Consider the following 26,280-nt stretch of genomic DNA (forward strand, 5'->3'; position numbering starts at 1 on the left):
TCTTACATACTGGACCGGCTGATCCCTTGATGCTCCATTTCAACCCCTCATACCCCCGACAATATCATTACTTCTCTGCTGGTCAACGACATCTCTGTTCCAACCCAACATAGTGCTATTTTTCTTACAATTTTCTTTCTACTGCAACTTGGATCACCATTTTTCCGAAAAGAAAAAACATATCTGGCTGCATTCCCGGGATTAAATCCACACCTAGGACAAGGACTCTTATTCTTTTTTTTATGTTTAAAATTGATCCAATTCATCGACCCGTCTGAGGATACAGTTATTCAATTCAATCCAGCACAGAAATATTAGCAATCGTCGTTTCGAACTCATCAGGTAGTCCCCATTATCTTTCCTTAAATGCATCCCTCTCAATTTTCCTTAAGTTTTCTGGTCATGTACCTTCCAAATATCATGTTTTTCTTGTATTTGGTTTCTTTTGAGCGCCAGAACCGTACGGACCTGCCTGGAGAAGCCCTGGGATTTTACCTGCAGCAATCTGAGTGCCTTTTCGGAAATTTTACTGGATACATCATTGGGTGCCTATGCGAGGGCCCAAACCTTCATGCATCCCGGCGATAGCCATCGCGGGGGGATGTATGTCGGTTCACACCTTTCGGTGCATAATGTTGCATTCTTCGTGAACTGTCATGATAAACCTTGCAAAAACTTTGATGGTGGCCCACTGGTCCTGAACACTAAACGCCTGCAGCTACCAGCATGTCGGTAAAACGTATGTGATGCTGTTGGTCAATGGAGTGTGCGGAAAATAAATGAAAACGCTACTATACCGAAGATCCAGCCTTCAGCAGGTAAAGGTATCCGACCCGGGACACCAGCCGGTTCCTGTCCGTTTTGTACAGCACGGCCTTCTTATCTTCCGGCCCTCAAATGTGATTCCGCTTTTGGGTTTCTATGGTTATACATGGCATGGTGCTACTATATCGCAGCTCACCGTTGCTCGCGGTTGTGCTTGCGCCTGGAATGAAGAGCAAAATGATGTATCACAACTGTTGCGCAAACATATACTATCTGAAATGTTAAGCCATGGATGCCGGATATTCCTTTAGTTAGAATGCTACGACCAACTTCGGAACCAGTCCTTGAATATTGTCCTTTTGAGGCGCCTCCTGCCTGATATATCCCGAGGATGTGATTTTTTTCGTTCTGTTCTTTTCTTTTCTTTTTTTTGTCTCTACTAGGCGGCAAATTCCCTATCTGGACTCATCGGGTCGTGCCGAACGGACTATTCACTTGAAAATGCTCATACTTCGACCCGAAATGGCCTGAACTCCGACTTCTTATCGCCTTGGACATGGAACTCTCATAACATAACTAGCGACAGATGTCTGGTGCGTATTCATGGCTCAGAATTATCAGGGCTCGCAGCTAACACCCTCACAGGTTCTTCCCGAAAATTCTTGGATCCTGGGCCGTCAACTTTCTTTCACCTGTTCATATTTTCTTACCAACTTCTATTTGCATTTTTTAGTGCGGAGTTATGCGATGCTTCAAATTGACGTAATACTAACTTTTTATGTGTACTAGTTCTCGGGAGGATACAACCATGTCCACCAAAACAATAACCAACCCTCCAAGGGTTTCGATAACAAAGAGATCTTACAAAATAAAGACGCCATATGTTCCCAAACTCTCCACAGGACAGGATTGTCCATCTTCTGCCATGCCTCAGGATGACTTCCATTCCCAGGATGCATTTTCTTTCTCTCCTTTATGCGGCTCCAACAGTCTGCCCGGACACAACCAGTGGGCATATATGAGCTCTAATTCCAGTACTACAAGCGATACCACAGATGAATCGTTTGAAACTAGCCCGATGCCAGTGACAGAACCGGATATCAGCAGTTCCCAGGACTATAGTTTTGCCTCTTTTTCACATCCAGTGATCTCAGGTCATGTCAGTTCTTTGGACCAGCCTGCCAGGTATTCCTCACTGTCAGATGTCCATAATTTGCATGATACGACAGATTCAGGAAACAGTCCTCACTTGGCATTCAGTAGTTCCCAGGGATACCAGTCTATCTTATCTTCCGTCTTTGTTTTCCCTTTTGATAATGCCGGGTCCCAGCCCGATGGTGCCCATAGTTGCGACCCAGAAAGCACGAAGCAACTCCAACTTGAGTCCCAGGAAATTGAAAAATCAGAAATGTTTACTAGTGCACGCCCATATGACCACATGCCAGTGGATCCCGATGGTTTCTCCCTGAGTGGCACGAACCAAGTGCCAGATATTTTCAGCCATGGACCAATCACCCCGCCCCTAACCGAGCGTAGCAATGACATTTCTGTATCCTCCACATGCTCAAATGACAGCTACGCTCCATTTTCTGGACACGATGATTCCATGTTCCCCGACATTCCAAGCTCCATCTCTCCCCATCGCTTCAACATCCGTGACCCACTCTGCCGTTATCTTACCCCTACTGAACAGGAGGATATCAACAGGTGAGTCTATAATCATATTTTATCAGTTTATCTGCGTTTCATGTTGTCTACTCTTCCGATGCTAATTTATCTCGCGTCTCAGAACCGTGAGGGCTTCAAAGCAAAACCAGCGACCACTACTATCTGCAGCAGAACCCCAAACACGAAAAGAAGAGCAAGCCGTATATCCTCTTCCTGCAGGCCAAAGTCCAAATTTTAAGGAAGCACAGGAGACAAGGAACCCTAGAGACCATCACTATTATTCCCTGCCAACCCAAGCCGATGGAAAATACCACTGTCCCTTTGAGAACGATGAGAAGCCTTGTTCACACCCACCGACAACACAAAAATGCGGTTACCAGTAAGTGCCCCTCGTCTTCCTGCAGAAGTGCGTGTTCGTCACTAACGAATATCTCTCAGCAAATACCTTGATTCCCACTTGAAGCCATACCGGTGCAAGGTCAGCCAATGTGTGGATGCCCACTTCTCTTCCAATGCTTGCCTCTTCCGCCATGAACGGGAAGCACATGGAATGCATGGCCATGGAGAGAATCCCCATCTCTGCCACTTCTCCGCCTGCGAACGTTCCGTTCCAGGAAATGGATTTCCCCGTCGCTGGAATCTTCATGACCACATGAAACGAGTCCATGACTATGCTTCGTCAGAGAGAGTCAGCTCGCCCGAGCGGTCTCCAGGTGCTGGTCAACCATCCAAGAAGAAGGATGCTACAGTTCGCAAGAGAAAAGGAACCAAAGCAACAACTATGAAACGAGTCCGATCCTCTCCAACCCAAACATCTAGCCTAGCCAAGACTGCCCAGACGCAAGCTCAGCAAGAACAGCAGCTCCAAAACGCTGAGCGGAACTACTATAACTGCCTTGCGCGCCTTAAGGAGGATTTGAACAACATCAATCCTCAGGACCCAGGTCTACATGACAAGGCGAATGCCAGCTTGCAGGAACTCCATACTCTTGCTCTGAATTACCGCTGCATTCGAGCTAGCCAAGCTGCAAATGAGATGTCTTCAGGTGTTTCTCGATGACTGAAGCATAAATGTCGGCGGGCTTTCCCGTTCACCCAGGACCCCTCTTTCTAAGCTATCCCGGATTTTGGAATTGCGCTTGTAAATGTTCTTTTTGGTTTTTACATTCCTTTTTATGATCCTTCTTGGTATGGACCCAAGATTATTTGCCATTGTGTGTGCTATTTTCCACGAGAACATAGACATGCCTGTGAGAGATGCGGGGTAGCTTCCAAGGCATCTTTTTTATGGATTCATCTTTGCACTACTCTCCAAATAGATCGCCAAATTCCCCGGATTGACCGAACAGTTCATGGACCCCTGTTGACGAATTGGAGACCTTTTACTCCATCCGAACACACCCAAACCTAAGGATGGACATATTCCTGCATCTTAGCTGACTTTGTCATTTTGGAATATCTCATGGTGGATACATACATTCTCGGATTTTCTCTTTTGCATCTTGATATGTTGATTTTGCCTGTTTGATTTTATCTTGCACTTACTCTTCGTTTACATGTTTTTACTTTTATATTTGCTTTATGCCACTTTTGTTTGTTTTACATATATATGTCACAGTCCCTCGGGCATCGGGACCTGTTTTGGACACATGGGATATGAATCCGGCTGTACTGATTATTTGGATGTCTTCCTTTTCATTCTTCTTTCTTGTTTTTCTTTTACATGGTGGAATGGTGGAAATATTTTAGATCTTTGGGAGCGCCATTCGAACTGGCCGAGGGAACAACAACTCTATTGGATTATCTTTTAACATTACCTATAGGAGGACTTGTGCTATTTTTTGTTTCTAGGTGTCTTTGCTTTGCTTTATTTACATTTTCCATTTCCTTCCCTGTTGCTTTTCACTGATTTTATGACGAATAAGCGACGAATGACTTGTAACGGCCTGTCACGCCCTTTTTTTTTTTTACTTCTCAGAACAGACGAACCAAGACAGATATAGTTTGACCTTCCTCCGTTTCTCTCATATGCGTTTTTCCATTCCATTTCTGTATTGCTTTTTACGAAGAAAATAGGAGCAGTATTCAGCTGATCTTCCGTTTTCCCTTTTCTCGATTACAAAAATCGTGCTAGTTCGTATGTTATTTCCTGAGCTTATCCCAGTTTTTCATGTGTCACTAGCTGGGATCCATTTATTCATTTATTCTTCAAATTAATTTCTTTATCCCTTCGTTACTACACATCTTGCTTGCATTACTCCAATGGAGTCGAACAGCTCAGAGAAAAATTAGGTGGCTCTTCAATGTAGCAAGACGATACCATTTTGCTACGAATGTCTTCGCAGATACACGTGTTGCTGGCTTCTGATCTGAAGGTCAAACAATTTACTTGCCCCATTGACCTCGATGCATCGAGTATCCTCTATTTTATTCAAATGATCGCATCTAGTGGAAGGGGTATCATCCATCATAACCCCGCTGTCATACGATGTCTTGTTATCTATTTTGTGTCCTTAAAGCAGCCCCCTCCCCCCCCCCAAAAAAAAAAAAAAAAAAAAAAAAAAAAATATATATATATATATATAAACAAAACAACACAGCTCACTCCTCCATCCCCTCAAACTCCGCATTTAAAAACCTTACAAAGGCATCCCCTGCCTGCTCAGTCTCCAATCCCTTTTGACCCCTCGAATGTCCCCCGCCTAGATACGCTCGGTTCATCCCCACCCACTGCCTTCGCAGCCTCTGTAGGCGCGGGAGAGCAAGAATGCCTCCTGCACCGGCTAATTCATCTGTTGGTGTAGACGCAAGGGCGGCGGCTGGTATGAACACGGGGGTTTGAGCGCCAGGTACTGATATGGCTATCCCGTCCCCAAGGGAGTGTTTGGCGGTTTCGGCTGCAGTCGCTGCAGTAGCTGCAGTAGCCGCGGAGGCGGAGGGGTTTTCTAGGGTGAATGTTCGGAGCGCAGATATTATTCCCGATGTACACTTTTCAAGCGCATGGAGGGCACTAGGGTCTGTTGTTGCGGGTTGGATTGTAGCCTGGTGGGGGACTATTTTGGGCCGGGGGAGGGATGTGCGGGTGCTGGTTCCTGTTGTGGTGATGGAGGGTGTGTTTGTGGACGACTCTGATGTGAGGGTCGATGTGGTGGACGGGACTGTGTCCGTTGCAGACTTCTCCTTGGATACAGGTATGCCTGTTAAGGCGGTCCAGATGTCCTCAGCCGGTGGAGTAGCGTCACACCATGGTACGGTAAAGAGTGGCTTGTCCCAGCGGCTGTGGGTTGTAGGTTCTTCGTAGCGGAATATGAGGTTTTGCAGAAGTTCGGGGGGGTATGGTTCCTCGTCGTCACTTATGGTGAGAGCCTCCATGTCCGCCTCCGTCTCAGTCCCCTTGTTTACGGGGCTTCCACCTTCTTCTTCCGCATCCTTTCCTGCCTTCTTTTTTATTTCCCGCTTCCGTATCCGAGACTCATTATTTTTAATGCACTGGTCAATCGGCGTCCCAACGTGAACCTAAAATTCCGCGTGTGGCAAACAATATTATCAGTATGTGGTTATAAGATATTGTGATATCAATACCCGATAAATGAACCGTCCCACCCTTCATCGCAGGCAGAGGGTTCGGTAAGGCAAAAGGAAAGGTGGTGGAGCTCCAAGACATACCACACAACAGGTCGTCTCCGCCGCCTTACTCTCGCACCACAGCTGGTACCTCCATCCCTTAATATAATTCATCCCGTCCACAATGACAAAAGTATCCTTGCTAAGCGCCCGCTTCACCCGCCCGTACACCACTGCCCGGGCCTCTTTCTCTGACTTTGCAGTATCATACACCGTTCGCGGATGGGACTCATCGTGCGATCCAACGACGTGGAATTTATATCGTCCTTTAGAGGTAGTTGTAGTCGTAAGGGAATCCTGGATTGACGAGAGGAGCGTGGAGATTTGTTCTGCCCGGTAGGAAATGCCGGAGCAAGGATAGCCGGTTAAGATTATGAGCTGGGAGGGAGATTTAGAATGTGGAAAAGAAGCTTGAGAGGTGTGAGCCTACTTACAGGCATTATTGTTTATTTCATGAATCGTGGATGAAGAAATGCGGAAGAAATTGTGAGGAGGGAGGATCCTTGGTGTATGTATTGCTGGTGATGCAAATGTATAAACTAGCGCCATGGAGGGGTTTGGAGGGGCAAAACATCGCGGGTATAGAAATGCAATTATAATGTCAGAATTTAAATAAAATAGACAAGTCACAGTACGAAAGAATACTAGAATGTCTATTAAAATTGGTTATATGATGACGGACACAATGCCTAGAAAAGAACAATTTCTGAAAAGGTGTGCAAAAGATATACAGAAATTCCTGCATTTTTGAATTACTTCGAGCAATTAAACAATCTATAATTCTATGGCTTTTGTATATTTAATTCTCCACAAGGAGTCATGGTGTCATTGCTTGTCCAGCTCTTCCTCTTTCCACCTCAATTCATATCCAAACACAGTACGCCTAAGCGTCTCATCCTACAAGACAAATAGAAAGATATTAGCATAGCTCCCTTCCGTCACCCTGACTGCCCAAATATAAAAGATGGAAACTTACCCCAGGATCCTCCTCAAACATAAGTCTCTCCATCATCCTCTCAAACACTTTCGTAACCACAAACCCACTCTCCTCCGCGCGCGGAAAAAATGCCACGATCTTCTCAAACAGCCATGGCTGATACGGTGTGAAAACCACAAACGCCACCGCATCCCGAGTCCTTTTCAGCGTCTGTTTCACACTCGTAATCAACTGCACATGCTGCGGATGATTATATATCACGTCTGCCAAAATCAACAAATCAAACCCACGACGACCATCGACACCAAGCCCAGCATCGTCGGGCAGATGTCTCAACACCGTCTCCGGATCCGTGCCCCATTTAAATCCTTCAACCCTCAGCGGCGACGACTTTGGACTACTCCCATCCGTTCCCCCTAAAGATAATAACGACTCGCAGGCCTGTGCGTTGATGCGCATATTTTCGACGAGATCGAAATCTGGGTAATCGGTCACGACGGCTGTGCGGGCGCCGAGGATTGCGCAGACGAGACTGGGCAGACCAGCACCGGCGCCTAGTTCTAGTATATCTCTCCCCTCGACCCATTCGCGCGCCTTGTCCTCGAGGTAATCTGCGCTTGTTTTCCCTGCATTCCAGAGTAGGAAGCCCTCAATTGCGAACCGATTAGCTGAGGTAGATTTGAGGGCGGTTTTCAAGGGAGGAGAGCCTGATTGACAGGTTACTAGTATATAGATATATAGATGAGCTCTAAAGAAATATTTGTACCCAAAGCGGATGACTGCCCACGAGTCGTAGTTTTATTGTTTGGCCGGAGCGCATGGTATATTCTTCAAAAGTTGCTTCCTTGGGTGGGGGTAAGAATCCCTCCGGATCCTGGAAGATGTCTCCGAATTCAATGTCTGATTCATTCTCTGAATTTGAATCCATAGCTAGCAGTGGGTATACTAGTTCCGCAGGTATTTAAGTGGTAAAAAGAGTGTTTTGTGTGGTAGTACATAAATAATGAATTGATTATTTTTCACCTCAACCCCCCCGCAACAAAACAAAAGGCCTACATGACTAAGCAATGGGATGACAGCTTGCTGCAACAGGGGATGTATAATAGAAAACAGAGGAGAACGTAATGAAGAGAGAGATAATTATGTTATATATTGTAAATAAAAGCCAATGCCAACACCCTTAATATATAATCCCGCTGAAATCGATCACCCTTAGGACATTCAAAAATTAACCATCCCTTATCGAAACGCCAGGGCCCAAACCTCTCCAAAGAGCCCAGATATACCTTGTACTATACTATACATGTATAAGTTCTAAAGTATCTGTTTATAAGGAGATTCCCTCGAGGTCTCGCGCGATAAGCGCCATCTGTGCCCTCTTTGCAGCTTCTGCGACGAGGTTTAAATCCCTTAGGAATGCCGCTGTCCCCTGTGCATCGTAATGCGAGGTGTGCTGCGATGCGACTTGGTGCGCTCGTTGCTGAGAGGCTGTATTGACCGGTGCTGTATGGCTTATGTGGTGGAAGCTGGTCGAAGAGGAGTGTACTTCGCCATGTTGGTAAGGTTGGAGGGACTGCTGCTGCTGGGAGGCCATTGCGATATAGCTTGTGAGATTCAACCGCAAGAGGGGGTTGTTGTGAAGAATGTTGAGTTGTGCCGGAAAGGGGTAGATTTAGTTGGTGCCTCGTTTTATGACGCAGTAAGCAGTAGATATACAGAGGCCGGCAAGAAGATCGCTGGTCAACGAATTCGAGGGATCCAGCATTTGGGTTTAGGGTTGGTGGGAGGGATGTCAAGAAAGCGTGTTCTCACGAGGGTTGAACGTTATCTCAGCTACAGCAACTCTAGGGTACATACTCTGCGAAGGATGGGAAATGCAGAACGTCGCGATTACGCAGAAGATCAGAGCTTTGAGCGGGGATATCGAAGAGGAAGACTGGGCGTTAGAGAGAAAGAGGCACGATGAGGGAGGTAGGGATGGATGAGGGATTGAGGGGGGGACAGAAGAAGCGGGCAAGTAATCGCTCGCGGCTCGGTAGAATGGGATGGAGGGGAATAAGTTACCGGTGAGCTAGAGCGGTACAGGCCCATAACAACGCCAAGAGTGATTCTGTCACACTATTTGCTGCACTTTGGCAGTAGAAATGTCGGATCAAATATATCTCCGGAATTCTTACCGCTCGATACAGCCTTCGGCCCGTGTTAGTGACGCCCATGGCGTCATACAATCTGGGGCATTGCGGCTAGCGGTGCACGTGATCACTCTAATTTGCGTTCCCTTTTGAGCAAATATCAGACCTCCATCTTCTTGTTTCTGTGGATAGGCTAGGAGAACGCATCTATGAGCTTTGGTCATCAGCAGTGCTAAGGGAACATGTTTGTCCATGGAGAGACATGAGTGTATTCGGGAAAAGGACTTCCCAAGAACACCTAGGGGATTTTATTCGACGCAACCGTCATTCCACATTGATCTACTCATGAACTAACTGGAGATTCTACCTTTAGTAAACAAGTATTTTTTTTTGGGGGGGGGAGTGGACTGTACTCAGAACCCACAGAGGGTGATATATGACTATGAAACGAGAGAGGGGACCTTATGGGTATCTAACGAAAACAGAGAGTGGGAAAATGAAAAGAAAGAAAAAGAAAATTTGAGTTGAGGTGGACGACAAATATGGGACCTGCCACATTCAATTTTCACCCGACCTCTTTTATATCCCCACGGATCACCCAATGATCATGCCTCATCATATCTCTCGCAAAATTTCATCCAGGACCCGTTCAAGAGAATCGTTGTTGTTGCTATTGTCGTGCCTATCGGCTATGTCAGGCATCTTCACATCACCATCCGCATCCATATATCGCTTATGTTTGGAAGAATGGCCGCTTTCATGTTCGAGAAAGTGAAGAAGATATTCCCCGTTGCATTGGGATTGGGTTTGCGATTGCGATTGCGGTTGGCGTTGGATGCCCGCGGCATTATTTCGCTCGAGGTCGAGTAGATCGTTGACATATGAAAACCATATCCCAAAACCACCGCTGCGATCGCTAGCCTCGAGTAAAATATACGAGGCGAGGCAATACTCGTTCAAGAATCGTACCGGATATGGCAATTGGTTTGTTGGGATTGCCAGAAGTTGTGGCATGAAGGGTGTGCGGATGCGTGACCGTATTTGAGCTTTGGGCTGAATTCGACCGTATTTGAGCTTTGGGCTGAATTCGACTTCAAGAGATGAATGAAAAATGAGGCAAGAAGGTATTTATTTTTTTTTTTTTTTTTTTTTTTTTTTTTTTTGATAGCTATTATTGTGGGAATGAGGTTTTCAAATGATCTATACCTTACAAATGATCTATACCTTACCACGATGTACTTATATCGATTCCACCGGTGGAAGCTGTTCTGGCTCACGGGGAGAGACTTACCGGCCTTCTGCGCGGTAATTCCCCAAACTCCGTTTCATGAGTTCTACCGTGATGGTTTGTGGCTTTGGGCTCATTTTTACCTTGCTGCCAGTTTACAAGCTCTTTTCTTCGAATGATGCTGAATTTTCCCTTTCTCGTGTTCTTCAATCTTTTGCTCGCCTGGGTAATTCCTGAAGACTATATATATATATATAACCTTTCAGTATCTTGTAATGAGATTCTCAACATGTCAACTAATAAAGATAACTTCATTATCTATCTCTCCTTGCAATTACTTGACTTCTTTTGAGACTAACCCGGAATCGAGGTAATCCTTTTTCTTATGGTAGAGGTGTTGTTTCATAGCTAAAAACATAGCCATTCATTGTTCCTCAATGACCTTTCTTCTCAGGAGCTTATTAGTACACTGCCAAAAATTGAGGCACAAAGAACTGTGCCAGAATCTCAGTAAATACACAAGGCTAGTACCCTGAATATCAATTTTGTCAAGTTAACAAATTGGAGTATCCCTTTGGAGCTACAAAATCCTTTATATATCGCTATCCCGGGTATCTACAGTACATGTACAGAGTACAGCACGTACAATCGCTTGGTTTCCTGTTCATCTAAATACGCTAAGGAGATCAATCATTGTATGAAAGCAAGCTGTGTATCGGATTTGCACAGCGCCTTTGTTAATTAGCCGCTATTGCAATGAGAAAATAATGGAGCACATCTATCTATATACAATATGGCTTTGCAACCGACCAAGGGTATGTTTCCGGGTGTTTTGAGCACTTCCAGAATACTTTACACCCCTGATAAGGGCATCTACCCAGGATGTCAAGCGCTCTTTCAAAATCAGGATCTATCAACCGCCACGCCGCTGGGCACCATGTGTATCGCATGAAGAAATGGCAGGCCTTCCCAAGCCCTTAAGGCCTTCCCAAGCCCTTAAGGCCTTCATATTTTCAACTTTGCTGTGGCTCTACCATGAAATGTAGGTCCTCTGAGTGAGGCTTATATGGGATAGCGCGGTTAGCCACATTTCCCCCTTTGTAGTTTGCTAAATGAAAGGGAATAGGCCACGGCCATCTCCCGTAAGAAGTATGTGAAACCTTTTTAACTTCCTTGGAAGAATAAGATTCCCGAGGAGATTCCCAGTGGGCAATCCATAAGTAAAAACATTGCATCCTCGTTTACAACTGTGGTTGTAGTGCAAAGCGTTCGTTGCCCTGCGTTCCCGGCCCCTTTGTCATGCACGCACTTATCCGGAACTAAAAAGAATCGCATTCGTAGAGTATCACACGCAGGACAGTCCCATCATCGAGCTTCAACCCATATAATTATCAAAAGGTCTCATTCTGCCAATCTGCCTTTATCTTCCTTGTCACCTTCAACAATGGATACATACTATCGTCGTGCCCCCACGGATCAACTCTCCTTGGAAGTAAACTACTCCCGAGACAGATACTGGCTCCCTTTAAACCTTTGATGTTTGCGTACATGTCTGCTGGCGGCCTCTAGGAAGAGAATAGATAGATTTGGAAGTCATCTCTACTTGCCCTCAAGAAGTCTGGATTCCTCATTTCCCGTCGCGTATTCTGACCTCTAACCTGATCCTCACATCCCCTCCTGTTTTTGAATCCACTGCCATCCATAATTTCATTGCAGATCTTAAGAACAAATCCCGTCGAAAATATACAACTGCGCACAAACTCACCGTTATATTATACGGTGGAATTCATGCCTAAATACCGTATTCCCCTCGACAAAACGACGAATACTGAGTACGAAGCAATGGCATCCGGCCCATAATTCGCAACTGGAGAAGCTGATCCATGATGGACTGATTTCATGACTATCGACTATCGGTTGCGAGAGATAGACGGGTATCGCGGATAACGAGATCCCCCACCCCTTTTTTTTCTTTCCGTATTAGCCGACAATGTATCTGATGCGGCCCTGTATGTTTTCGGCGTTCGAAGAGTTATGCGTGTGGCAAACGATGGATACATATGCGAGATTGTATGGGCGCCCGCAGCACCTTGAACTACTATGCATAGAATGGCGTTAAAAGACGGAGAATCCGGGAGAGGAAATTGAATAAATATCAACCCTTTTTCACAGATCCTTCGATAACGAAGTTTCATCGCCTGAGGCGAGACGCAAGCTCGCTTTCTTGATGCTCTAATGAACGAGATGACACGTAGAAATTCCACCCCGATGTACACCATCAGTGTGGCCGCTGGTAAAATATTGAGAATAATTTGTCATCATTACCCATTTGAGGCAAAAGGTTCCAGTGTCCAGAGACGAATTGACCACATACAAAACAAAGCAAAATAGGAAATAGCCAGATGCTTCGTCAGTCTCAGGTGTGTGTATCCATAACGAGCACCATCTGGCTTCCGTACATAATGGTGTGACTAATCCTTTGAAGTAGAATGATCATGTCGGGTTTGATAAATCAAGAATCTCGACGGCGAATGTAGGTATGTGGCGCTAGAGATAATTTTGGAAACTGCTAGCTTCGACCGGCAACATACTGATTGATGCAGCACGGTGGTGAATGCGTCACCGGCATCTAAGGGCTTGATTTATCTGCGAGACAACTTGGATAATATCCGTTGGAACACGGCTTTCAACTTTTGAGGTTGGCAAAGGTCAAAGGGGCCCACTCGACCAGTACCAATAATGGGTATATAGGGCATGTGTTGCCCGGCTCCGAACGTGCATGATAGTCAGTTAGTTTTCATGATGTTCCTTCCGTCGCTCAGGGCGCTTGCCATGACTTCATTTCCTTCTTCAGCACCAGGTCGGGTTGGAAGACTGCAGAGAGCTGCATTCATATGTGTTCATCTTTGTACCCAAGTTATAAGGCTTATAGGAAGGTTGGGCAGGATTGTTACTTCGTTGAGCAGCTTAATGAAACACTGCTGTACAAGTGCCACGAAGAAGTAAAGATAAGAAGAGGGTGACGAGGCTGTGCCTGCCACCCCACCTTCATATCTGATGGCTGCTAGGTTTTCTTCGGAAATACATAGGGCCAAGAAATATGAAATCATAGGAGAACTTTCCGCTACCGGCCATCTTGTCATTGGTCACTCTCTCTCGATAGCTGTATGGCTTCTAAGCCTCAGCTGGTGAGCTCTGACACAAAACGAATAGTAACTTCAGGTATTTTCACGACTCAGAATAGACCAGAAACCACAAATGGCCAGATTTTCGATTGGACGTTGGGCGCTTTACTCCTTCACTTTGCACACGGCTCTGATCGAATAATGCAAACATCACAAGGCGATCGAAATTGAATATTTTGGGTGGGCTGTTGTTTAAGAACCCCGCCATTCGTCGGATTGGTCATATAGAAACACGGGTACGAAGGAAAGCCCTGATACGGCGAAATGTGGGAGGTCACTCGAGCCTGCCAGGCTAATAATTTGCCATGCGGCGGCGTTTATTGACATGGGTGCTAGAGACATTTAAACCAGGCCTTTGTTGTCCAAATGAAAGAAAAGTCAATGGCTCCGGCCATGAAATATTTTAATTTTGCTTCATTAAACCAGTATATTTTTCATCTCCATTTCACCAAAATCTCAGGGCGCATACCCAAAACCACACTAATCTCAATTTGGGAATTGTTAAGAATGTTCGATTTTTTCGAGAAGCTCAGGCATGAATTGTCAAAATGACCTTAATGAGAATAATGGTTTCATGTGGAGTTTGACCTGGTGGACTTATCAGAGCCATTTTGTGAGCACACGCTGCTTCCAGCGTTGTCATCCTTTTCAAGGATGGGAACTGGATTGGGAGGATGATAGTGTCGTGTGGACCTTCTCACTAGCATACGCTGCGTAAATTAACTAACGAACCAATAAAAATCGATCTTGAGCTGCAAGGCTGAGGGCGATGAAGGAGCAACGAGAAGAATAGTCACAGGATAGGCACAGGATAGGCACACAGGCCCTTGAAGCGCGAGATCACTCTATCTGCTGCCAAGAAAATAGAGAGTCAACGCCGTTCTGCTGATGGGGAGCTCAATGCAGGAAATAATCGTTTCATGGCTTCCACCACATGCGGATGTAAACGACGGGAGCAGGTAACGTGGAATGTGGGAAGATCAGTTTATTAATTTGACCAGGAAAGGTTATGCGAATGGTTTGCAATAGAGTTATTCATTTGATTTGTTGACTAGTGTCATCTTCGAGCAGAACAATGACACGGAAACCTGGGCCACAAAGTGGCGTACAATGTTGATGATATTTCATGCAAAGCATGCCTAGATGCTTTGCATGTTTCGCAAGGGGAACGTTCGTACGCAGCGTATGCTTTGCCAATTGGAATATTCTAGGTTGAATCTCGAACCTTCTCAGCAAGTGAATCGAGTTGCTGCACGGAGGGAACTGAGGAGGTATTCTTTCTAGTGGTTCAGAGTAGGCCAATTGTTGGAACTCAGCATGCATACATGGAACGTCGGCCACTGTATAGCCGTTCCTTCTCGTATTAGGAATGTCCAAGGTGGCTGGCCTCCAGGTCACCTTGATACGGGTAGAAACACGGATCACTAGAACAGCCAGCTTCTTGGGATGCGGGGTGGAGGGGTAAAAGAAGGGGGTAGGTACTTGGGGGGGGGGTGGGGAGTGCATTAAGCAGCGTATTTACTTCACCCCGCAATTGTCCATCAAGATGGTCCCCATGTATTTTGGCACTAAGCTGGAACTACTCCACGAAACCAGTGGAACACCAAAATCCCGGTGACATGATCACAGTCGCAACATGCGCAACTCACCAATTGGGGAAACTATATCCTGATCTCACCAAGGGAGCAGCTCCAGCAAACGAGGGTTGTCTCTAGTGGAAAGATTTCCGTCGCGAAAGCGCAATTGGTCCACTTTGGTGGCTGTTCGCGATCGAGAGGGTCTCAAGCCTGAATATCAGATTTTAACATGGCAAGTGCACGGATAGATCCCTGGAAGATAGCACAGGATGAAGATGGTCTCTCGGATGCAGCACGATGAACCACATGCGCAGTAGTTAACTATTTAGCCCCAAGAGAGTCAGGAACCAAAGCAAGCAAGCTTCACGATAGATCCCCCCTGTTGGCCATTCTTGGGGCCAAGCTACGGCAAGGGAAAAGACAAGGGAAGCAGGGGGAAGTGGAATGTTGAACTGGAAGAAAAGGGGAGAGAAGGATGATGAATGGTAAGTTAATCAACGATGGCGATGGCAAAATTCGGAGGTTTCACTGCTGCAGAGCCGCAACACAGAGCCGCGTCTCACGTCATGTTGTTCTTCTTTGTTGTGGTTGAACTTTCGAAGGCACAAAAAAGTCGCACCAAGGAGCCGCACCAAGACCAAAGGGCGCCGTATTTCCCCCAAGGATACTCAGCAGTGCCAATGAGACGGCGGGGGGAAACTTGCCTGCATTCTGTTGGCTGGGAGTTGTATGGCGGCGTAACTACTTTAGCGTTGGAATGCAACACTTTTTCGAAGTCCAGCACATCAGATCGCCTCCCTGGATGCGATGTCAGAGCTGAATACGATGTCCTTTCCAATCGGTTGTACCCACTGGAATCTCATTATTGAACAACATTTCGACAGCTTTAAGGACGATTTACGCAGGAAATCTGAGCTGGAATGATTTAGCTCGCCTAGATCGGACCTAGGAAATCATCCGGATATTAGGCAGTCATTATTTATTAACAGATGAGCCACTCCGCCCCTTGCACCCGTTAGAATCCGCGCAAGGGGCGGTCTGATAATCCCGATCATTCAGGTAAGTTGTCGAGTTAAGCGGCTCAAACGCAGCACTCCTCTGCTGCAGTGTGTTTTCCCAGGAACAAGTTCCCACCGCACCAACTTGTCGTCGATTCGCCTTTTTTCCAGGTCTTTATCCCACTTCATGGTCTTGGTCAACGCTTCGCCACACCTACGATTAGGGCCATTCCAACAAGCCCCTTGGAACTTCCTGGTGACCAATTCTGGGAACTTTAAATAAAATGAAAAAATACGTCGGCGACAACCTTGGAACATTTAACCATGCTCCGGGAGTGTTCTTTGGAAATCTCACCCATACCAATTTCTCGCAGAGCCTCATTTAGCGGGAAAGTGTTTGCACAAATCCCCAAGACTGATCAGCTTGAATCCGTCAGGGAGAATTGACAAATAAAAGCGTCGGAAATCGGCTCTTCGTACTACTGCGACTGTCATAATATTCCCCAGCCTTATGTGGCCCCGTCACGTTTGAGATCTTTTTAAAATAAGGTGCCAACTTGATTGAAATGGGGGATTATTGATTCAGAATTTCAGCCTCATCTGTAGAATAATATAAATCCGCCACTGCACTTGTTTCGTTGGAGCTTCCGGTAGTGACTTGTACTTGTTTATCTTCTCTCTCTCTTCCAGCTCTTGGAGTTTACTGCTTCCCTGACTAGCGGTTCCACTGGTTTTGGCACAACCGGTTGATCAGGGTAAAAAAGTATTGCTTCAGAATGCTCATATAATTGAAAATTTCATCCTGTTTGGGTCCAAGGGGGCTATCGTGTGGGAAGCAACATTATCACGTTGCCCTTTTTCTTTTCTACTCGGTTCCTTGATACTGACGAGCCGCTGCTCCCTCTTTGTGCCCTTGGACCTTGTCTACTTATATCATGCCGACCACTACGATTGATGATATCCCTTTTGATTTATGGTATCAAATTGCCTCTTGTCTCGACCCTCAAGATTACATCAACCTGAGCTTTGCCAACCGGAAATTATATTCTCTACTGAAAAGCGATTTTACAGCGCGGAACGCAGCACAAGTGAGTTCATAATATTGAACAATAAATACATATCTGTACCACACTTATTCCCGAATTAGTATAGACTGACACTTTCACGAAGCTTTCTATCTCCCATACACGAGAAGGGAAATTAGCATTAGAGGGAAAAATCACCTATGTTGAGGCCCTCAGGAGAACGTATGACGTACGTGAGGCCGTGGCCAATGCACAACCTTACTCAGCATGTTTGGTCGCGTATGGGGAAGCATTTCTGTTTAACCAAGGCGTATTATGTTATTTGGATAGGGGCGAGATCCGCACGCTGGATGTGCACGGAGCGGCTCGGGAAGAGCAAGTCGTCAATATTGGGGCTGTGTTACGACGAGCCTGCACGGTATCACCGGATTTTAGCCAAGAGGTGGAATTCTCACTGTTAAATTATAGCCACGGCATCGTTGCAGGCTTGTGTGAGATGGAAGGGTCTCAAGCGTGGCTAATTGTCCTTGACATTCGCGCAAAATGTACCCGAAAGAACGGTAGACTGCTTCTCCTGCAGCAGCTCGAATCTTCCCGAAGAATATTTGTCCGCCACAATGAGAAGGTCTTATTTTACGGAACTCATTCCGAGTTCGCAGGGCATGGCCACCACGAATGGGTCATTCATGGTTGGGACTTGACGCAGAGGAAGCCCCTAGCAGAGCGACCCGTGCAACTGGAAAATTTCGTCGGATCTGAAATCGGATCTTCAATATGCTTTGAAATACATGACAACCACTTTTACGCCATTTCGAACGAAACCGGTTTTGAAGACGAAGAAATCGATTGGACTTCGTACTATATTTGCCTTCGGTTTCCGGTAGAAACCCCTCACAATGTCGAATGGCGTCGGTTGTGGCGTCGACAACATCGCGAAGGTCCAATCCACGACACGTGGACAAACATCTCTCTTCGAACGGACGACGCAACAAATCAACTATTGATTGTAGAGAGTAGAAGAGAATGGCGTCGAGCTGGCAGTGAGCATTATAGGACATACTATATGCAACCCCTTTCGTGTTTCATAACAGATCCTGCGGATAAGAAGGACGGCGTGGGCCAGCCGAAGGATTGGCAAACGGGAAGCGAACCCCATTCGAGCCATGAGTCCCCCAGCCCTGGATTTCCTGGGTATTTGCCAGTTCCTGTTCTGCCAAATGATCCATTAGCTTTAGCTCTCGATGACCGCAATAAACCCAATTATGAGCCTCCCAAAAAGCGCCTTCGCCGATATTACCATCCGGAATATGATGACCACGAGAATTCTTTGCCTAATCGCAGAGACTTCATTCTTGCAAAGACAAAATATCGAACGTACAATCATTGTGCATCAGCTTTTATTGACCTGGTCAATGATAATTCCCAATCAAATCAACCGAGGGACAACTTACGGCTTCGTATAGGTTCCCGGAAACGCAAATGCCCTATTGGCGAGGATGGCCTTTTGTATCCGTCAGAACTTGATGAGGAAAACAAACCAATACCGGACAGTGATGAACATTTTGAATCTCGCGGGATCAAGCTGTGGCCTCCTCCAGATTCCCACCCGGAACTTCTGTCGCTGCTCTGCCCTCCCAAGCGGTGCGGGAGTGTAGAAGCCGCCTCCGATGAACGGTCTATCATCTACTCGACAGATCCTTCCACGGCTGATGGTAGACGGCCAATAATTTTGATCAATTTCGATCCCACAATACGGCTCGACAACATAAAACGGCTCTCCGTGAAACTAAATGTGGAAGAGTCATCCCTCCCGGTTGAAATTGACAGGGAAGATACAAGACTTAGCAAAGGAAAACGAAAAGCTAGCATTGATATTGAAAGCAATAGATTGGCTCCTGGGCCATCCACGCCATCCGCGCTGCTTCCTATTCCATGGTTCAGGACGGAGGAAGCGATGTATTTGCATATTAACCGGAGTTACTGGCTGCGCTGATATAGTAATACCCGGCATGTTTGTTCTCAACATCTTGTTCCTCTCTCTCTTTGCCTGGCGTTTATGCTGGGCTGTTAGTTTTCATATTGTGAGGGTTTCTGCTTTTAGGCTACCGGCGTTCTCTAGACCTGGCTTTTGTATCTCTGAACCCCTGTTACTGCACAAGGGCAGGGAACCTTTAGTCGCTTCCCTTCTTCTTCTACCCGTTGTTTAATAGTACATATAGTTAGTTACTCCTTATATCCTTAGCTGAGCAGCTCCCTGGTTCTTCGAAACCGTTCAAACTGACATTTTGATAACTATGGGAGCCGCAAAACATATGTATGATGCTGGCCAATGAACCTTCAAATGGCGGGGATCCCATTCTTTGCTCCTGGAACTGCTAGAATTGGCGGATTGAGCAGTTTTATTAAGGTTAAGTGAAACAATAACCACCGTTTTGAGCGTCGGATAAATGTCCGGCGATCTCAAAGAGATTTTTGTCATATCAATGGTTAGAACGTCACCCAAAAACTTATGCAGAAAAATCAAAATCACCAAATTTAACTACCACCGCAACATAGGAAATTCCCATTCAAAGCTTTCTTGCGTCCACCACCCCCATCGGCTTTATACGCATATTGGATCGCATGCCACGATATCACATGACCTGACAAAAGTCTCGGCTGAGTCATCAGCAATCCACCCCACCAGTCGCTCCCAAATAGCTATGACTCTATGTCCATGGATCGTATTCCCGAGGTCAATCCCCTTTACAACTCCAATTGCAAGAATATTTGTTCCTAGTCGTTTCAATCGTATACCTCACCACCGTAAATATCTTACAATGGCTCCAGTCACTCTTCACCTCCGTGCGGAGGACAAGATCCTTGAACATCGGTACGTGCTCTATGCTATACTTCCCCGCCGCCCTACTATAGCCAAGAAGCCTATACAAAAATTCATCATACTTCTCTAATCACACTCATAGATCTGCTCTCACCCCACAAACCACCCGCGCGCTTGTAGATGCCGGCTACAATGTCAAGGTCGAGCGCTCTTCCACCTCTGCTCTGCGCAAGAGGATCTTCCCCGATGCGGAGTTTGAACAGGCTGGTGCGACACTGGTGCCAGAAGGTTCATGGGTTGAAGCACCGCTTGACGATATCATTCTGGGCCTGAAGGAGCTTGATGAGACGAAGGATTTCCCACTTAAACATGCTCATGTCACATTTGCGCATTGCTATAAGGGCCAAGGAGGGTGGGAGAAGGCATTGGGAAGATGGAGCCGTGGGAATGGAGTGTTGTATGATTTGGAGTTCTTGCAGGTGAGATATATACACCATATACACACGTATATATGAACATATTGCTGCTGGTTTGTTGAATAGCGAAGTGGGAGTCATTCGAGGGTTATTCAATTGGAGAAATAATATGTCAGCTAATTTTGGATAACTTTGGAAATGATCGCAGGATGATAATGGGAGACGGATTGCTGCATTTGGTGAGCAAATTACATCTCCGAATATTCTTTTTAGAAGAACAGGGCTAATGTGCTCATAGGATATCATGCCGGCTTTGCTGGTGCTGCTCTCTCTCTGAAGACCTGGGCTTGGCAGCTTCAGCATCCTGATACTCCCCTTCCCGGTGTAGATCATTTTACTGACGGTAGGGGATATTATCTTAGCGAGCAAGAAATGGTTGACCAAATCCGAGAGGATGTTAACCAGGGAGTGAAGATTGCCGGCCGCAAACCCAGAGTTCTTGTCATTGGTGCTTTGGGTCGCTGTGGAAGGTTTGTCCGCTTCAAATCATGACACATTGGCATGGCTATGTGGCTGACAGGGGTGAGGATAGGGGTGCGGTTGATGCTTGTATTAAAGCCGGATGTGAAAATGTGCTCCGCTGGGATATGGCCGAAACTGCCAAGGGAGGCCCATTCCAAGAAATTGTAGAGTCTGATATGTGAGTTTTCACGTTCTCCGAGGTTGGATTTTTTTCCATATGAATGCTAACACCCCCTCCCCCCTCCCCCCCTAGATTTGTGAACTGCATCTACTTGAATGAAAAGATCGCCCCATTCGTTGACATGGAGAGCCTGAAGAGCCCCAACAGAAAACTCTCTGTTGTATGCGACGTGGTACGTTTTCTTTGGCTTATCCGCTCTCCGCATATGTAGCCACTAACGATCAATTTGAATAGAGCTGTGATACAACAAACCCGAATAACCCAATAGTAAGTCCCACCCCCTTGGATTATCGCTCTAGAAGTTTTATGAGGCTAACAGTCGACCCCTTCTAGCCAATCTACAACATAAATACCGTAAGCCCCTCTATTTCCCCCTTCCCGGAATCAAATCACCGAAAGAGCAAAAGGAGAAGAGAGAAAAAGACACACAAAAGTAAAGGAAAGGGAAATAGTAAATTCGAGTCTAATCCAACCTCACACAGACCTTCGACAAACCAACCGCCCCCCTCCCTCTTTCTAACCCACCCCTCAGCGTAATCTGTATGTCTTGTCTCACCTCACCCCCTCTTCCCATCTCCCACTCACCCAACCACCCTACCACCTCACCACCCCATTCCATTCCGAAACTAACCACTCAAAACCCTTCCCCCGTTCTGAAAATTCAGCAATCGATCACCTTCCCAGCCTTCTCCCCGCAGAGTCCTCGGATGCCTTCTCATCCGATCTCCTCCCTTGCATGCTGGAGATCAAGAACCGTAATTCGCACCCTGTCTGGCAGCGGGCGGAGAAACTCTTCAGAGAGAAGGTCAAGACTTTACCTGAGGCATTGCAGAAGGCTGAGTAGGAGGGAGAAAAAAAAAAAAAAAAAAAAAGAGGTGCGCATGAGAGACAAGCGGTGGTGTCTATCACTTGATTGATTTGATGGAAAGGAGGGATGGTAAACTCTGCATTCCCCTTCTTTGAAAGAATAAGAGGCTGGATTTTTGAAATAATGTATCATTTGAAACAGAGCGGCCATGGGTTGAAATAATGTATCATTTGAAACAGAGCGGCCATGGGAGTGAAATAAAGAGAATAGAGGTTAAGAAGAAGTGAGTGGGCTATTTTACGTTTCTCAGGGATTATTCTACCGTTCATATATAGAGCTAGCTAGCTCTAATATGCCCCCATCTATTTTGGCATATATGGAAACAAAAATTGGATACTTAACTTTTTTTCAGCTTGAAAACTGGAACCAAATCAAAGGCCAAAGCAAGGAGGAATAGAAGGGTTCTAAAGTAATCTACTAATTAAGGGTTGATATCCATCCATCTAATTTGAAATTGAATTGCCACGTCCTAGTTGTCCTACATACCAATATTGGGGATCCCAGTTCAATCCCAATGCCTCCTAGTAAGGAAATAAGCCAGAAAAGAAAAGAAAGAAAAGAAAGAAAGAAAAGAAAGAAAACCATGAACTAGCCAATATCATAATCTAAAATGATACGTAAATGCCGTACTATTTCACGAGAGAGCGTCAGAAGGGCCTTCATATGATCAGATCAGGGATGTTGCTGTATACAATGCGGAGGGCCTGAATGAAAAATGTCCGTCCGAATGCGAAGAAAGGGGACAACAACCATGTTGCGGCCATGCCATAATAATCGACCAATACCTATCTATCAGCACGAATCGATATCACTCACCGCTGGGGGGCCTTTGGTGTAGGGGAATTCCGCGGCGGTAGGACGACAGACAACATGGGCATGTTGGTACCACGAATATCATTCGAACCGGGGTGGGAAGAATTGCGTATACAACATACATGTATGTAAGATAGTAAGATAAATGATAAAGTAAAATTGTACATCCCTTTCAAAATTGTTATTAGTAGGATTCGCAATTATATAAGTGGAGTAGGTAGGATAAGGCTATGCGCCCAGGTATATGCGATGTGTTATGTTTATGTACGCCCCAATTTTTGATAAAATAACTATAACTATGCGATATGCTATGTTGCTAAACCGATAAGATGTTGACTTTCCTATTGATGTTATGTAAATACGTAGAATGAAGAGAGGATGGGGATAAAACAAGCTGGGTAGTTAAAGGGAAGGGTGGTAGGTAAAGAAACAAATATAAAAGAATGACCTCTAGTTTAATTTAACATAGTTTGCTGTTGATGCCAAAAAGAAAAAGTAAAAAAAATAAAAATTAGTACCACCTCGTTTCACTATAGGGAGGAAAGTAACAAAGGAAAGTGTTAAATATATGGCGGTCATACCTGGAAACTGCCCCGTCTTTCCATTAACCCTCCCCGTCCACCAATCATTCTCATTGTTACTCCGTTCTATAACCTCAATCACTTCGCCGGCAGAAAAGCTCAGATCCCCATACGCCTGTGCCTCGTAATCATATAACGCTGTCACGGTCTCTATAGGCGGGGACGATCCCGCGAGCCGGGCCGGCTTGGGTGGAGGCGGTGGCTTCTTTGCCTTTGCAGCCGCAGCCAACGAACTGCTGCCGCCGATAAGTGTAGATGCGGTGTGGGCGGAGTAGGGTGGTGGTGGGTTGTTCTCTGAGGTATCCGTCGTGCGGCGCGATGGGTGTGCCTTTTGTTCCGCAGCGAGCTTATCCTTTCCGCCTGGAAGGAATCTGGAACCCGGTCGACGGCCGCCGGTAGTCTTGAAGTGGACGATTGAAAGCTCCTCCGTACGCTCCTTGACGTCGCCTCGTTTTAGTTCAAAAGCCTCCTCGACGTCTGAAGTTAGGTCGAAATAACCGATGTTCATCCCTTGCATTTGTTCGTGAAGGGTGTAGAAGACATTAAGTTGCATATAGTAGAATGATTGGAAGAGTGGTTTGATTAGCTCCGCTTCTAGGTGGAAGAGTTGTGGGAGCTCCTTTTTCAGAAGGTCATTGTAGTAGTTGAACTCCGCAGTCGCTTGTTCGACATCATTCTCAGCCTTGTACAGGGCCTTTTCGTCTTTTAACGACTTATCCTTCTTATCCTGAAGCTTTTTTAATGTGGCGCGGTGCCGATCGTAATCCAGTTGTTTGTGTTGTCGTTTTACTGCTACCTTGCGAATGATCTTAATGATCTCCAGGAGCTCCTGGGCGGGGTGGACCACTCGGGAATTTATCAATTCCAATTCAGGCTCTAGGGTTGTCTGCAGTTCGCGGACGATCGAAGCATATTCGTCGCAGGCCTCGATTCCTGCCAGGTTCCCTTCAGGCATCGTAGATTCTGGATCTGAGGCTCGACCGGAGATAGGCTTGTAGAGTTCTTTGATAGCTTCTGAGAATTGGATCTGGTGATTAAGCATGCCTAAAGATGAGACAAGGGTTAGTAATTGCGCAACCAGCACCGCAGAATTATCGTAGGATACTTGGATGTGAGGTGGAGTGGGGCCCGGGGAAACGGAAGGCCGGGGAGGGGCATGTTTTTCTTTAAGATGACACTTGGGATACCATTGATGGCGTCGAAGTACTTCTTTGATTCATCGTGCAGCTTCTTCGTCTCCTTCTCTAACTCCTGAAATCTCCGTTCAGCATCGATGTAGACGGCATCCTTGGTGTTCTCTCCAACATTGAAGCGAGCTTTGAAGGTCTGTGGCGCCCGCGCGACGGATTTCTGGAGCCCCTTGAGACTCATTGTCTAGGAGGTCCCCACCTGAAGCGGAAACGGGGGGATTTGACGGCAGCGCCGGAGTATACGTCACGAATGCTGGGGACTAAGCGGTGACAAGTTGGAAGTGAAAATACAAGATACTCTGGAGAGGGGGCAAACAAATGGAGAAATGGAGAATTAAGCCTGTAGCGGGTACGGCGGAAGAACAGAGTTATGTATCTAGAGTTGATGGCTGCTATTTTGGGCCTCTTTATCTGCAGAGTCGATGTTACAACAGAAGACAGCTGCCGCACAGCGCAGTGTAAAAACCTGAGGTAGTTTGTTGTCGTTGAAGTTGAAGCTGAACTTGGTGGTTGTTGCTGGACTTTATGCCCGGTGGAAGTTTCTCGGGGCGGATGTGCCTTATGTAAGACCGATCTGGGTATTGCCGTATTGGATTTAGCGCGAATAGCCTATCTTGCCCAAATACGGCTAAATTATATTGCCAAGCCTCAACGCTAGTTAATTTTCAGTTAGCGTAAGAGCTCCAGCCACACAGATGACAGCAGCCAAGACCTGCCGTGTGACGTTCGACGCTGTGATTGGCTTAATCCAGATCTGATTTGCTACCAATGACGATTAGCGTGAGGCTGAGCATCGGTCGGGTCGCATGAAGCTTCACAACATACATACACATACAGCACTTTTGGGCTTGGTGTCGGGTGAGTGGTGTTGTATGGATTCATATTTTCATGGCCTGGAGGCAGCAGAATTCAAGACGGGGGAACATACGAAGAGTCCTTACTTCTATTCGGGTTGTGGAACAATAACTGCATTTTTTCAGGGGGAAGGGGATTGATTGGCCCTTAAAAAGAGAAGGCCGTTGTCTTCTTGGCGGGCAACAATCTGGCAGATCAATCAGCTTGATTTCTCTTCGTACGCTGCGTAGATTCTTTGAACATTGAAGAACTACATCAAGCTTTCAGTTACAAAACGGGATACTCGTTCTTCGTATGGAAAGCCTCCTACTATGTATAGTAAGTACATTTGGTTCCATATGCCTCTTTTTGTCAACGTCACTATTAGCTATAGGTAAGGTTTCTTCACAACCCCTTTCATCCTCTATTTAATCGGAAAAGACATGTATACTGACTGGTGGATCAAAGATCAATTCAATTATAGATAAACTGCCGCCGTGATAAACTTACTCTAGGTTTACAGTACCGTGCGGCTATCCATTTCCCCCTTGATTCATGCCTCCCATGTTCATATCTTATCCAACTACATTACGCTGCCTACACTTTCTTGTAGGACAGATTATGCAGCTTGAGGTATTTGACAGTTAGGATTTGCTTGCTTCCTGGTGTTACATCGAGGGAAGAATCGCAAAATTACAGATCAAGGGGACGCCTATGATCCTGCACCCAGGAACCTGTACTCGTCGCTTCTAGTGATGGGCAAGTCTTTTATATTTATTCTCTCATCAACCAGGAGAAACGGAGCACAACAACAACCCCAAAGACCTCATCAACTTTGATTATAAACATTAAACATTTAAGCAACTACGGGTCAGAAAAATTTACGATAATCAAGGACTGCACTTCTCAAATAAA

The 26,280-nt window shown here is 46.0% G+C and overlaps 9 protein-coding genes across 9 annotated transcripts; 5 read left to right on the forward strand and 4 right to left on the reverse strand.

Moving 5' to 3' along the window:
- Positions 1-1,573: 1,573 nt before the first annotated feature.
- On the forward strand, positions 1,574-3,493 carry BDBG_06611 (C2H2 finger domain-containing protein; the record flags this gene model as incomplete). The annotated part of the gene is made up of 3 exons (XM_002623126.1): positions 1,574-2,472; positions 2,555-2,812; positions 2,872-3,493. The coding sequence occupies 3 exons, from the start codon at positions 1,574-1,576 to the stop codon at positions 3,491-3,493; spliced, it is 1,779 nt and encodes a 592-aa protein (XP_002623172.1).
- Positions 3,494-4,971: 1,478 nt separating this feature from the next.
- On the reverse strand, positions 4,972-6,719 carry BDBG_06612 (toxin-insensitive protein). Its single transcript, XM_002623127.2, has 3 exons — positions 6,492-6,719; positions 6,100-6,435; positions 4,972-5,949 (listed from the first exon to the last, which is right to left on the reverse strand). The coding sequence occupies exons 1-3, from the start codon at positions 6,495-6,497 to the stop codon at positions 5,035-5,037; spliced, it is 1,257 nt and encodes a 418-aa protein (XP_002623173.1). The 5' UTR covers positions 6,498-6,719; the 3' UTR covers positions 4,972-5,034.
- A 23-nt stretch (positions 6,720-6,742) lies between these two features.
- BDBG_06613 (nicotinamide N-methyltransferase Nnt1) lies at positions 6,743-9,095 on the reverse strand. The gene is made up of 3 exons (XM_002623128.2): positions 7,761-9,095; positions 7,034-7,642; positions 6,743-6,954 (listed from the first exon to the last, which is right to left on the reverse strand). Exons 1-3 carry the CDS (start codon positions 7,920-7,922, stop codon positions 6,883-6,885), a joined length of 843 nt encoding a protein of 280 aa, XP_002623174.1. The 5' UTR covers positions 7,923-9,095; the 3' UTR covers positions 6,743-6,882.
- BDBG_06614 (uncharacterized protein) lies at positions 8,436-8,960 on the forward strand (the record flags this gene model as incomplete). Its single annotated transcript, XM_002623129.1, has 1 exon — positions 8,436-8,960. One exon carries the CDS (start codon positions 8,436-8,438, stop codon positions 8,958-8,960), a length of 525 nt encoding a protein of 174 aa, XP_002623175.1.
- Positions 9,096-9,739: 644 nt separating the features above from the next.
- On the reverse strand, positions 9,740-10,491 carry BDBG_06615 (uncharacterized protein; the record flags this gene model as incomplete). Its single annotated transcript, XM_002623130.2, has 2 exons — positions 9,740-10,207; positions 10,418-10,491. The coding sequence occupies 2 exons, from the start codon at positions 10,489-10,491 to the stop codon at positions 9,742-9,744; spliced, it is 540 nt and encodes a 179-aa protein (XP_002623176.1). The 3' UTR covers positions 9,740-9,741.
- Positions 10,492-15,616: 5,125 nt separating this feature from the next.
- BDBG_06617 (uncharacterized protein) lies at positions 15,617-15,985 on the forward strand (the record flags this gene model as incomplete). The annotated part of the gene is made up of 1 exon (XM_002623132.1): positions 15,617-15,985. The coding sequence occupies one exon, from the start codon at positions 15,617-15,619 to the stop codon at positions 15,983-15,985; it is 369 nt and encodes a 122-aa protein (XP_002623178.1).
- A 1,064-nt stretch (positions 15,986-17,049) lies between these two features.
- On the forward strand, positions 17,050-19,132 carry BDBG_06618 (F-box domain-containing protein; the record flags this gene model as incomplete). The annotated part of the gene is made up of 2 exons (XM_002623133.2): positions 17,050-17,202; positions 17,267-19,132. The coding sequence occupies 2 exons, from the start codon at positions 17,050-17,052 to the stop codon at positions 19,130-19,132; spliced, it is 2,019 nt and encodes a 672-aa protein (XP_002623179.1).
- An 826-nt stretch (positions 19,133-19,958) lies between these two features.
- BDBG_06619 (saccharopine dehydrogenase (NAD+, L-lysine forming)) lies at positions 19,959-21,923 on the forward strand (the record flags this gene model as incomplete). Its single annotated transcript, XM_002623134.2, has 10 exons — positions 19,959-20,011; positions 20,103-20,439; positions 20,585-20,615; positions 20,675-20,906; positions 20,969-21,076; positions 21,152-21,251; positions 21,314-21,346; positions 21,413-21,433; positions 21,562-21,619; positions 21,745-21,923. 10 exons carry the CDS (start codon positions 19,959-19,961, stop codon positions 21,921-21,923), a joined length of 1,152 nt encoding a protein of 383 aa, XP_002623180.1.
- Positions 21,924-22,425: 502 nt separating this feature from the next.
- Positions 22,426-25,217, reverse strand: BDBG_06620 (BAR adaptor protein RVS167). The gene is made up of 3 exons (XM_002623135.2): positions 24,529-25,217; positions 23,342-24,385; positions 22,426-23,233 (listed from the first exon to the last, which is right to left on the reverse strand). Exons 1-3 carry the CDS (start codon positions 24,710-24,712, stop codon positions 23,211-23,213), a joined length of 1,251 nt encoding a protein of 416 aa, XP_002623181.1. The 5' UTR covers positions 24,713-25,217; the 3' UTR covers positions 22,426-23,210.
- Between the last annotated feature and the right edge of the window lie 1,063 nt (positions 25,218-26,280).

The sequence above is a fragment of the Blastomyces gilchristii genome, assembly GCF_000003855.2.
Source record: "Blastomyces gilchristii SLH14081 genomic scaffold supercont1.14, whole genome shotgun sequence".
Lineage (NCBI taxonomy): Eukaryota > Fungi > Ascomycota > Eurotiomycetes > Onygenales > Ajellomycetaceae > Blastomyces > Blastomyces gilchristii.

What these genes read in the sequence shown, in the direction of transcription:
- BDBG_06612 (XM_002623127.2), bottom strand. An exon ending in CGGAGACGACCTGTTGTGTG is followed by an intron (nt 5,950 to 6,099) that starts GTATGTCTTGGA and finishes GCGGAATTTTAG; the next exon opens with GTTCACGTTGGGACGCCGAT.
- BDBG_06613 (XM_002623128.2), bottom strand. Translation starts at nt 7,922, where the DNA reads ATGGATTCAAATTCAGAGAATGAATCAGACATTGAATTCGGAGACATC. An exon ending in TGGGCAGTCATCCGCTTTGG is followed by an intron (nt 7,643 to 7,760) that starts GTACAAATATTT and finishes TTCGCAATTGAG; the next exon opens with GGCTTCCTACTCTGGAATGC. An exon ending in TGTTTGAGGAGGATCCTGGG is followed by an intron (nt 6,955 to 7,033) that starts GTAAGTTTCCAT and finishes TTTGTCTTGTAG; the next exon opens with GATGAGACGCTTAGGCGTAC.
- BDBG_06620 (XM_002623135.2), bottom strand. Translation starts at nt 24,712, where the DNA reads ATGAGTCTCAAGGGGCTCCAGAAATCCGTCGCGCGGGCGCCACAGACC. An exon ending in GTACTTCGACGCCATCAATG is followed by an intron (nt 24,386 to 24,528) that starts GTATCCCAAGTG and finishes TCTCATCTTTAG; the next exon opens with GCATGCTTAATCACCAGATC. An exon ending in AAAGACGGGGCAGTTTCCAG is followed by an intron (nt 23,234 to 23,341) that starts GTATGACCGCCA and finishes TGGCATCAACAG; the next exon opens with CAAACTATGTTAAATTAAAC.